This window comes from Thamnophis sirtalis, unplaced genomic scaffold (assembly GCF_051295495.1).
Source record: "Thamnophis sirtalis isolate CommonGarterSnake01/CBP01778 unplaced genomic scaffold, rThaSir2_p1.2 scaffold_9, whole genome shotgun sequence".
In the NCBI taxonomy this organism is placed as follows: domain Eukaryota; kingdom Metazoa; phylum Chordata; class Lepidosauria; order Squamata; family Natricidae; genus Thamnophis; species Thamnophis sirtalis.
Window position 1 is genome coordinate 25,070,567 of NW_028261389.1, and position 12,776 is coordinate 25,083,342.

The 12,776-nt window shown below is 37.3% G+C and overlaps 1 protein-coding gene across 3 annotated transcripts; it reads right to left on the reverse strand.

The window, feature by feature from the left end:
* Window positions 1–388: 388 nt before the first annotated feature.
* On the reverse strand, window positions 389–11,130 carry MTERF2 (mitochondrial transcription termination factor 2). Of its 3 annotated transcripts, none has more exons than XM_087723102.1 (2): window positions 10,946–11,130; window positions 389–1,713 (listed from the first exon to the last, which is right to left on the reverse strand). In XM_087723102.1, the coding sequence occupies exon 2, from the start codon at window positions 1,676–1,678 to the stop codon at window positions 497–499; it is 1,182 nt and encodes a 393-aa protein (XP_087579228.1). In that variant the 5' UTR covers window positions 1,679–1,713; window positions 10,946–11,130; the 3' UTR covers window positions 389–496. The 3 variants fall into 3 exon arrangements, with proteins under 3 accessions (XP_087579228.1, XP_013909197.2, XP_013909198.2); XM_014053722.2 differs by lacking the exon at window positions 10,946–11,130 and adding an exon at window positions 4,076–4,189; XM_014053723.2 differs by lacking the exon at window positions 10,946–11,130 and adding an exon at window positions 3,282–3,361.
* Between the last annotated feature and the right edge of the window lie 1,646 nt (window positions 11,131–12,776).

Genomic DNA, 12,776 nt, shown 5'->3' on the forward strand with positions numbered 1-12,776 from the left:
GCAGAAAATAAAGAAAATATTTATTTCCTAACTCTTAAGTGAAAGACCTTTAGATGCAAATACCCGGTAAATGTATTTCATGCACCATGACACTACAGGATACTATCTCACATGTCTGAAGGGAAATTGAATCCGTGGAATATACGACTATCAGTAGTTTCTAGGCATAATTGCTATGCATTACTTCCATATCAGAAAAATGCCTTTTAATATTAGTTCCTAAAGGATATGAGCAGTGGATGCTTATTGGACTAGTGTCTAGCTGTAGCTTTCACACACAAATGTGGTTGGCTACTGAAGGAACTATATATTGGATCAGACAGCCTTTCAGTCTGATCCTACGAATTCCATGAGAGAATTGCATGTTTAAAAACACTGATTCAGGGGGGAAAAAGGCCTGTGTAAAAAATTCAATTTCTAAGTACAGTTATGTGCAATTTATTTGAATTATGAAAGACAAATCAGTCCTGTCTTTTTATTAAGCAGGTTCTGGAAACTAATCTTCAATATTCAAAGGAGCCACTGGATTATATATGGGTCTCTCACTTTTTGCTTGTATCTTTCCATAGGTAGTTTCAAAATCTTTTTTCGTTCCACTGAGATATTTTATAGTTCCATTCTTCAGACTGTATCCCAGGGCATCTAATTTTTTAATCCGATACTGAATTATCTCTGTTGATAATTCTAACACAGTGGGTGATTCTTTAATTTGTTCTATAGAAATTCCCTCCTTCAATAGTTCATCTAGTCTTTCCTTCAAAACTGGAGCTGAATAATAGAGAAGGGCAGGACACTGTAATATTAGCTCTTTTAATTCTTGATCACTGCAATTGAAGATGGTCTTTGAAAACAAGAGGCTACTCTGCATATTGCTAGGATTAAGTTGAAAAATAAATCCTTTGAGCTTGGACAACAGGCTTAAAACTTCGGAATCGGTGAATTGATTGTTCTGAAGAAACTCCAGGTTTTCTTGGACAGTAGTAGAAGTATTTAATAAAACAAATGGATTTTGACTCAATAATTTCAATAGCCAGTTTTTCCAATTTTCCTGTGAACCACCTAGCCTTAAATAGTTTATTTGCAGAGTTTCTATCACATGCTTATTCTTTTCAACAGGGTTGTAAAAAATATTTGATGCACTTGTTAAAAACCGACGGATGATAGCATTCTTCAGCCCCAGTGCTTTGAAGAAACTAATGTTGGCCTTCTGATTTTCATAATGTTCAACATTAAAAAAAGCATCTGGAAACCGTTTTATTAACTCCACTAACTGCTTTTCATTTTGACAGACAGATAACCACAGATCTCTTTGGCAAGTGATGTTAGTAGGACTACAAAGAATGGCTTCAGGACAACATTCAAACATATGTGCTACTGAAGGTCCATCAGCGCCAATTGTTTGCAAAATATTAGCTATTTCCTTGACATATGACACCTCTTTTGATAGAACTCTTGGCTTCAACCTACGGATTTTCTTTATATCCACTGATAATTCGAACAGATTTTCCACGGTGGCTTTATTCTCCTCTCCTAAAGAAGTATCAGTGGCATATCTCAAATGCTGTAAATGGTGTCCGTTATTTCTTTGATACCAGAAGACTGATGGAGCTGCCAATATTAGGCAGGGCTGAGATCTAGCCAAAAAATGCATATAGAAATTTGGGACAATATAAGCCATTTCATTCTATGGTCAAGCACCACATCAGGAAAGGCCTGTAAGAACCAAAGCATAAGATATTAATGCCATGTCAAATTCAAACTTGGGGGGGGGGGGGAGCAAGAAAAACAGCTCACAGTAATCTTAATAATCCCAGATACATGACTATAGTATGCAACGTTATGCAACTATTCTTTTTTTCTCAATTTACCTTTATGGAAGCAAAAATGGTAATATAATAATGTAGCAGGCAGAACTTAACTGGAAAACTATATATACTATTAAATCTCATCATGACCTTTAATTGAGTGGAAGGGTGCATCATAGAGCAACAATTTTTGAACCAAGACATCTCAAATGGGCTAACTTACAGAATGTGTCTAAAATTCAGGACCAATTATTCCTAAGGGAATAAAATCTGTGTAAGGTATGGCTGCTTCATTGCTACTGACTGCTGCTGCACTACTACTAATATGGTCACAAGATCTTCATTTAGAACATCCCATGACAGTTTCCCAGCCAGTCTGGCAATCCCTCACTCCGTCCTCTCCCCTGCAGCAGCCACTTAACTGCCTGCTGGGGAGATTTCCAATGTTCTCTATCAAATCCCCACAAGGAAACTCAATGGGGAAGCTCGCAGGAAGTCGGAAGTCACTTCTGCTACAACTGCTTTTTTGCCCATCTTTGGTCATTCTGTTTCTCTGCTTAAGAAAATATCTCTAAAATGATGACACAATGAGGCATGGGTTATCTAGTGTCATCTACACCCTTTTTCTTCAAATAAATTTTTGTGAGTGTGACACAGTTGATTGATGAGTTCCTCCCTCATTGTCTATTAAAATAGTTTTGCCTATTTAATAAAAATCCTGAACTCCCCATTCCATTCAAATTAAATTATGTGAAAACTCGCTTTGGATTGCAAAGATATACAGATAGTAACTACCGTAAATGTTAAATAGAGCAAAGGTTGAAATAGACATATTTCTTTTGTTGTAATACATGTGGGTCAGTGGTAGAATTCAAAGAAAATTACTACCAGTTCTTTGGATGTGGCATGGCTTGGTGGGCGTGGCAGGGGAAGGATACTGTAAAATCTCCATTCCCACCCCACTCCAGGGGAAGGTTACTACAAAATCCCCATTTCCTCCTCACTCCAGGGAAGGTTACTGCAAAATCCCCATTTCCTCCCAATCAACTGGGATTTGGGAGGCAGAGAATAGATGGGGACAGGCCAGTCAGAGGTATTTACTGGTTTCCGGAACTACTCAAAAATTTCAATACCAGTTCTCCAGAACTGGTCAGAACCTGCTGAATACCACCTCCGCTGTGGGTATTAAACAGATTTAAACAAAATAACACCCCTGTACTTTTATTTCCTGCCTTCTTTCCTCTCTGATCACACAGCTCTTCTGGCTCCTGCATGCCAGGGAAACTGAGAAAAGAATATGAAAACAAATAAAAGAATAGAAGCAGCCATTACCATAGGAATAATAGAAAATATATCTTTTCTGATTATATGTAAAGCAGGTTTCTTCTTTTTGCCAATTTTTAAAGGCATTTTCAGAGTTTTTAAACCTTTATTTCACATAGTGGCATTATGCAATCTATAAGTGGGAAGACTTACATTTTTAAAAAGTAAAACTTTCCTCAAATCAGACTGTTACTGGTGCCTATGTGCGCAGGCTAATATGAATTTGTTAACGCTGTAATAATAAAAGTAGATTTTTTTAAAAAACATATTTTTAATATCTACATTTCTGGAGGTTCCTGGGGATTTCCTGTTCAGATACCAACTAATGAACCCACCCATTCCACTGAGTCATTGGGAGCATTTAATAGCAATCGCTAATAAAATACATCAATAGGTCTGGGATTTCCTCCTTCCCGTTTTTATTCATTTAAAGCATTTCAATTTTGCCCGTCAAAACATTGATTTCAGTTTAAAATGGCAGCCGCAGATAATAAACAAATGACAACGATTACATGTGCATCGCAACCCCGAGCACGTTTAACTCAACCCTGCGTTAATTCAACCTGACTAGCGAAGTGTTTAAATCACGCAGCCAGGGATCCCGAAATGGGGACTGAAGGGAGGCAGGATTGTTTGTGGTTGCAATGCGTCAAAAGTCCCAGCAGGAACTCGACGACAGCAGGACCGAGTCTTGCCTTCCTTGGCAAAGTCTGCGCGAGCTTTTGGGGCAAGCGCGCACAAACATTCGGGGAAACGAAATCCACGCAATAGAGCGCATCTACCCTTGATGAAAATGCAATAGGATCGGCTCCCGCTGCCTAGGAGAAGCCGACCCTGATCCTGCCCCAGGCAAACTAGCACGCCCTGTCCCGCTTGCTCTTTGGACCCAGCACCGTCGTCCTCCCCTGGACAATTGCAGACGTTCCCCAGCCACCATTACGTCTTACCCGGGGTGCCAGCTGCAGAAACTAGGCTGCTGGCATCACAGGCCGTGTTCCTGAGCCATACCAATGGTCGAGGTGGGGGAGTTATGATGGTGGAACAAACCATCTCTGATTCAGCTTAGTGGCTGTCTTCCAGTGCTTTTAAATCGTATATTCTACGAAACCTAGTCAGACTAATTTTTTTGAACTTTTTAAACGATTTATTCTAATACTAGTTTTATAAAAATACTAGTTTTTGTATTTAAAAAAGTAGGGTTTTGGGTTTTTTACAAAAATGAATAGACGCATTGAAATCTTTCCCCTTTTCTAGAGCCGCAGACCAAATAAGACTTAAAAAAAAAAAACTTTTATTTTTGTGTTGTATGAATGTGCATTGTCTCCACCCAACTCTCCTTCTCCTTCTCCTCCCCGGAAGGAAGGAATCAGGACTTTCTCATTAGCAAAATTCCTTGCTCCCAATACAAGTTTTTACCTCATTCATTCTGTATTGTTGTTGAAGCGGAACTAGCAAAGCGTGGTGTCACTCCCACAAAGGCTTGTCTATACTTTTCAAAAATGATCTCAACAAGCCTTAGGATGTTTGTCAAGCAGCTGGACTGTATTGTGGGTTACTTTGTTTATGCGGAAGAATAACTTCACAGACGTACATTCGGATTGCAACATAAATTTTGCTAATAATTTAATCAGATGCACTTCCTATTGTTAAGTTACTTACTGCTTACGTTGTGATATCTATCTACACAGTAATGATTGGAATATCTGAGGAGCAAAAGTGAAGAGAACTTTGCTACCAAAATGTATACAATCAGAAAAATAATGTAGAAAAGGAGCATGAGGTTATTAGAAGTTGTTTTGCTTTGGATTTTTTTTTGTAGTGAGGATGCCATTTGAAATCGAGGGTGGCTTTCCATGACTGAAGAAATAGCAGCATGCCAGGATTTCTCAATAAGAATCAGTTCTAATTAGAATTTCTATACAGGAATTTATTCCATGCTGGTTTATTTGATACAGTTTGGACACTTGGCAAAATTTCATAAACCAATGCTGCAGTTTATTATAATTTAGGAATGCAGATTTTAATGTTTTGGTCATAACAGACAGAAAAATAGAATGGGATTCACTAAGGCAATATCCATAATGAACCTGTCCACCTCAGAAGCGCTTCAACTTTAAAGTTTCATTTACCCATTTATTTTCATCTAGTGCCTTGATGGCGAACCTGTGGCATGCAGACAATTTCTGAGGGCACACCGAGGCATTGCCCTGTCAGCTCCAGCACACTGGCCAGCTGATTTTCAGCCTTGATTTTCAGCTGGTTTTTTGCCCCTCCGGAGGGAGAAAAAATAGCCCAACGCCCTCCCCAAGCTCTTAGAAAGCCTCTGGAGTCTGGGGGGGATGGACCTACCATGCCTCCCGGAAATCGTTTCTGGCCTCCAGGAGGGGAGGCCATTTTCGCCCTCCCCAGGCTTCAAGAAAGCTGTGTGCGCATGCGTGGGGCAGCGTGGCGGAGGCATGCATGCATGTACAGGGGGACGACGCAGGGGATTAAATTATGGGGGTGGCCGCACACACACGCGATAGTGCGTATGCATGTGCTTTTGGCACCCCAGGCGGAAAAGGTTTGCCATCACTGATCTAGTATATTTGCACATGTACATTTTAATTTCAAATAAATTTACTATAGGAGTATACAGATATTTTTTACACATGGCTGGAAGTTTTACTCAGCTCCATAGCTTTCCGAATGTGCTAAATTTTATTTGAATCTTTGGGGAACTGGCCTGAAAGTAGCATAAGGCATTGTCTGGCAAAGGAAATAAGAAATGTTTGTGTCATAGTGATCCAATGGAGCCACCAATATTCCATTGCAAACACATCAAAAATGCCCAATTTTGGCCCTGACACCAATGGAACACCACTGGGGGGATAGGTGGCTCGTAAAAACTTGGTGCAAGTTTCCACAATATCCTCCATCTCACGGCAAAATAGTTGCTCTGTAGATAGCAACTTAAAACTGGCTTCAGTTGGCTCATTTCATTGATACTGTAAAAATATTCATTGGAGCCTCATTTTTATTTTGCATTAAAACAAAAGGAAAGTTTCCTTTCTGAATCCATCAAACATACAGCTTTGTATATAGCTTCCCAATTTAAAAGTAACTAATATACTTTTAAGCCAATGTAATAGTCCCAATACTAGATGTAGAGATCCTAATTATCATAAAACTTAATTGTATAGGAGATGCAAAAAGTATTAAGACTATTGAGAAACTTAAAAAGCACACGTATAAAGGTATAAAGCACATAATTAAAAAACCCACAGAATGCTAGCACCACCTTGCACTAACGTCATAACACAATCAAGATAAGAAAATTATAGGTTTTATTATACTTCCAACTTTAAGATAATTTCATGTTTAGATATTTCTCCCTTCATGTTCTTTAAATAATGTTAGCTGTTTGGTATCATTGTACTTAGTCAGTTCTTGATATCTGTGACTGGCCAATAGATGTAGAATTTAATTAACATTCTTGCTATTTGTTACTTGCGCAGCCAAATATTGAGATCTCTTATTCCTAGAACTTGACTGGAAATCCATAAATAGAAAGAAGCTTCAGAATTATTTTTTTCACCAGTGGGATCAGTCTACCAGGGCAACTTGGTCTACCTAATTATGGAACAGAATACACTGCTTCCGTTTTTGCCTTTTAGCCCCAATCCAGGGGCCTTCACAGGCAGTCGCTTGACAAAGAAATAAAGGGAGACTAGTATAGATCTATTTCAAGCTATTTAGCTCTCATCAGCTAGTCATATCCTTCTGAGATTCGAACCCAGGCTACTTGCATATTAGGTAGATGTATTAACCTCTGAGCCACAAGTTCTCCTTCTTTTGTTAACTATACCAGGGGAAATATTAAGTGGTTTTTCTCCAGTGGGACTGGTCTACCAGGGCAACCTGGTCTACACAATTATGGGACGGAGCATATTCTTATTAGTATTTTATCTATCCTATGTAAAATTGGAAATTATTACTATATCTTGAGCAGAGTCATCTAAGACATTTTGATTGCTTAGTTATAGAGCACAATAGAGTCCACCTTTTTCATGTACTAAAGACAACAGGACTAGTAGTTGAATCTGTGTCTACTTCATGCAGTTTGCACAGAAATTATCTGAATTTAATTCTACAAAATCCACTTCTCTGAGCTGGAAGTGAAGACCCTACCATTACAATTACAACTTAAAAGCTACCGAATGAAATTGGCAGATTTTAAATAAATACTTTAAAAACTATTTTTACAATATTGTTCTTTACCCAAGTTTTTCCCCCGTAAATGCAGTGCAAAAAGAGGCCATAGCGCTATCTCATTTTATTTCAAGAAGGGAAGACTTCCTGAAAATTGGATGTTGTATGTCTTCAAATAAAGAATTCCACAAAAAATGAAAATGTTGAATGCTCATGTCTTATGGCTGCCCAGAGAAGTTTGAGATTGTTGATCTGATTTGGGAGTAGGGTGGGATAATTATATATATAAAATGTTCTATTAAATTGGAAATAATAAAAATGGAACAAACCCACATATGTAAGCTATGTACAAGTAGACATACAATATGGTTTTCTGGCTGCGCATTCCTATGTATTTATCTTGCCCCTCATGATTCTGCAGGTTGAATATATAATTGAAACTACTCAGTTGAAAGCATTCAGTGGAAAATATGGGAAGCTATTTCATGGTGTCCTTTCCTTAAATTAATCTTGGATCAATTTCCCTTTGAAAGTGGAAAGTACTAGGATTTTAAGGTGGCTTTATAATTATTAATTACATTTCAAATGAAGTGGCTATGCAGAATTACATAAAGTGCAAAGTAAAGTATTGGGGTAATATCAGATTTGCTGTCATATTCTTTGCATAACACAACTCTTAGCACTGTTTTTTTCAGTGCTATTGCGACAGTTTTCCAAATGGGGCTGATTTCCAAAAAGTAGGAAATTGATCCCATATATGCATATCTAAAATATATTGTCATACTATACAAATCAATTCAGCAAAGGTGACCAACAAGAAGTACTAGAGTGCATAACACCAGACATGTCACTAGAAGGAAAAATCACGAAACTGTGTCCAATTATTTTGGCTATGTCATTCAGGGGAATTCAGTGAATAATGCTATTGTATTGGGAAGAGTTAGGGGTAAAAGGAAAGCAGGCCACCAAAGAACATAATGGCTGGATACCATAAAAGCTGACACCAGCCAGAAAAATCCAAAGAAACAGTGCAAGATCAGAAGATGTGGAGAGACCTGGCCCATAGAATTACCAAGAGTTGGACATGACTTAATGGATAATATCATCATCGTACAAATCCATGGAGAGCTAGCTTCATATAAGAAATCTGTTACACCTGAATGATCTCTAGTCTTCACAATTGTCAAAAATCAATAGATTTAGTCATTAAATCATGTTACAAAGGTGATACTAAATGTATGCTAAAATGACGTGTTGAAATATTTGTTTTCATTTCTTTTCTCAAGCATGACACAGATTTTTTTTTAAAGAAACCACTACAAATTGATTGCAGTAGTCAGGAATTATTGGGTGTAGGCTTATTTTTGTGGAAAATAAATGAAGGCAGACTGGCCTTGCCTAATCTAATGATGTTTGCCACATCAAGTACTTCCTGTTATTGTCTACCTTTACTTAAGAGCAGGATCAAGGCCATCACTTATTCCATCCAGCAAAGATATAGTTTAATGATTTAAACTTTAGTGAGAATATGTAACTCTTTTTAACTCTATGGTTTTGTTCTTATGATTTGTATGGGATCAGGCTTGCAAATCAAAAAGCTATGTATGCAATGATTTTTTTTGATTATAATTATTTTTGTTGCAAATATTTATTTTAAACCAACCTAGAAGGTGTTTTTTTCAGAATTATTTGGTTGTTTAGAATACATAAATAAAATGGATTTTAGTAGCATTCTACAGCACAGGTAGCTCTCGACTTACGAACACAATTGAGCCCAACATTTCTGCTTTTAAATGAGACATTTGTAAAGTGAGTTTTGCCTCACTTTACGACCTTTCTTGCCACAGTTAAGTGAATCCTTGTAATTGATAAGTTACTAACCCAATTGTTCAGTGAATCTGGCTACTCCATTGACTTTTCTTGTCAGGTCACAAAAGATGATCACATGTCCCCGAGACATTGCAATGGTCATAAATATGAACCAGTTGCTAAGGATCTGAATTTTGATCCCATGATCAAATGTGGCAAAGGTCAAAACTCTGGAAAATGGTCACAAGTCACTTTTTTCAATGCCATTGTAACTTTGAATGATCACTAAATGAATTGTAAGTTGTGGACTACCTGCATTTGCAATGGTGTGCATTGGACTATACATAACTGTACGATTAAATTGATACATAATTACAAATGAAAAATACTTTTGTAAAATACTTTTTACTATTTATAATTTGTGTAATTTATGTAAAACATTTACACCAGGTTTATGCATAGTAATACCAAAAATATGAAAATATTATCTCATAGGGACTTGTGGTTGTATAGCAATGCTACACATGTGATGAGGAGCAAAAATGAGGAAATTTACCACAAAGGTCTATCAGTGTCTGCTAACATAACTCCATACAAGAATCTCAGCAGGCAGATAATTACTAAGTGTGCTGCAGAGGCTTGAAATACATCTACTTTGTCAGTCAATGATGTGCTCTTCTTTTCATCTTTGTCTCTCATTTTTGTTTGTTTAGGAAGAATCTGGCTTTCTAAGCCTGAAGCAGTTTTACCATAAAAACACAGATCAAACAATGCTTGGAATATTACACTCAGCCTATTAGCATAATACTAAGCACCACTTTTGCTAAATGTAAAGGTGATTCTTTATGGGCAAGGCAGCTCATGGACCAAGGGTTCAAATACTTCTGAAGCATAGATTTTGAAGGTTTCTTTGTTTCCTCAAAAAAGTCTTTTCCTAGCACGGTGTCATTTTTCCTCTGCCTGTGCTAACTGAAAGCCTTATCAATTGTGGAGCTGATGGGCAACAGAGAGCCACAGCAGAGGGATGAAAGAGCCACATGTGGCTCAGGTGTAGGTTCCAGCTTCTTCTACTGCCAGTTCACTCAGGGCCGCGTTTCGGGCATAGTGAGCACTTGATGCACACACTATGCACAAATGCACAGTAGGTAAAAAATGCTTCTGTGCATGCGCAGAAGCAAAAAACAAGATAGGCACTGCCGATAGAACCAGTTCAGGGTTGTGGCTGGCCGAGTTACTACCTACTCATCCAAAACTGTAGGAACCCACCTCTAACGTGGCTCCAGAGCCATGGGTTGTCGATCCCTGGTATATATTATATTATAATATGCCTGCTATAATAGTTAAGAAACCAGAAGACTATGAATTCCAGTCCCACCTTACGCTGGATGGATGACTTTGGGCCAGTGACATGCTCTCAGCCCAACTCAACTCATAGGATAGCTGTTGTGGGGAAAAAAGAAGGAAGGAAGAGTATTATGAGGATTCACTGCCTTGAGTTATTTATAAAGTATTAAAGGTTTGATTAAAAAGATGATAATTTTTGCAGATACAATATAAGGACTAATTTATATTTATTCTGATTGTTTTCCCATTTCCAGCTATCTCATAAGGTTATCATGAGGCTAACATGTAAAGTAAGATCACAAAAGAAAAATATAGTTAAGGTGCCAGCTTATGAGAAAAATATTTGGTTATTGTTTAAACAAAGACTTTAAAAATAGTAGGCAATGCATCAACTGTGAGAAAGATGAACTCTATTCAGCTAAGCATTTTGACCTACAGAAGGTTGAAATACATTCCTCCCTCCCCACACCTACCATCATTGCTGTAGATTCTTCAAATCTTAAGCCTTCTTTCAGATGGCAACCTCTATGGGAAAAGCAGGGTAGAGCAAGAGCCAACACTGCCTTGTAGAGATGGTGTCCACTTTGCTGAGCAGTTTAGATTGAGCAAAATAATAAATAAAGGGCTTGAAACTTAGACTAGTTCTCTGCAGAAAAATGGAAGAGTATCAACCAATCATATTTACTTACGGGACATATTTACTTATGGGAGAATGATGATGGGAGGAGACATATGTAAGTTTCAAACTTCAGGTTTTATCTATCTATCTTGAATAGTAACCATTTGCAGTTTCTGATGTTCTTTGCACTAGAGGGCCTTTATACTACCTGAAATAAAAACTATCTGATTAAGAATTATATTCCTGAATCCATGTCAACTAGCCTTCTAGTTTAAGTACGAGTCCAGGAGAAGCCCAATGCTTTCCTGTTCCCTTTTCCTTATGAGGGGAAAATGCTCAATGTAAACAAAGCAAAAAATCAGCTGGAAGCCCTCATGCTTTCTCCAATTCCAGAATTGGGGTGGCTCACAATTATTGCTGGTTTACCTGCCATTCATCTTGTGTAACAGAAGGAAAGCACTTGAAGCTTTCCCCAAGTTGTCTATGTCCTCACACATGGAAAACTGAGTGAGAGTGGAGAGAGACAGCAATATACTCTGGAATAATTTACTCTCCAGGTTGAATACACAGCCTATTGGACAAATCCAGTTAGCAATATATGCTGTAGCCAGAAAAATGCTGCCATATCTATATAAAAATGGAATTCACAAACAATATTATTTATTGCAGCTGAACCAAATACTCTATTTTTTTTAAGGGGCTTCAGAAAAAAGAAACAGATGAATGCAGAAAAGAAGCAATGTTAATCTGTTGTAGGAGTGTCCAGGCATATAACCTAATTTTAATCATCCATAAAATTTTAACTGAAAAACAGAAGTATTTATGTAAAATGCTCACTAGTTAAAATGTATCATTCCAACCCAAGGATAAATGTGCATTGTAGAAAACCACATAACTGTCTTTATTTTGTATTTAAATTTTAAAATATAATTTCTTTGTACAGAATAGCATTATACATTGAAAATTATACACCATAAAGCCAAATCCATTTTAAAAATTCAACCCTGTGCAGAAAAAAAAACTTTGCTGAAACACTAATCTGAGATTATGATAGTCAAAGAATATGCAGAATCCATCTGAAATCTATTGTTCTAAGACTTGTTCATCTTTTAAAAGCTTATTCAAAGTATCTTCCTTAATAGCTTCCTAGTACTAATGGTATTATCTGCCCCCCCCCCCCAAAAAACCCATTAAACCCCTTATGCAATTTAAACGTTCAAAAGTTAACAAGGGAATTATTTATCCTCCATTTTAAATGACATCATTGTGGTTAATTCTAAAATGTCTTTCTTGATTTTATTCTAAAAATAAAGAATCCCTGATATACATTTGCTATTCTTATCAATAAATCCAGAGCTATATCATACAAATGTTAAGGTGCCTTCATTTTACTCTTCCCTTTTTCTTAGTCTGAATACCTCTAGTTAAATTAATCCCTACCATCAGGGAGCGAGGCAACTGTCACAGGCAGCTGATGCTGCAGTTCACAAACATTTTACAGTACCTCCTTCCTAGTCATTTCCCCTGAACTTATTACGCATTCTTGATTGAAAAACAAAACTGATTATGCTACATTACCTGTCTTACATCCTTTAAACTAGGGATGGCTTGTAGGCTGCATCTGATTTAAAATAATATCCTATATGGCTCAAAAAACTCTCCAACACAGGGCAGGAAAATGCTTT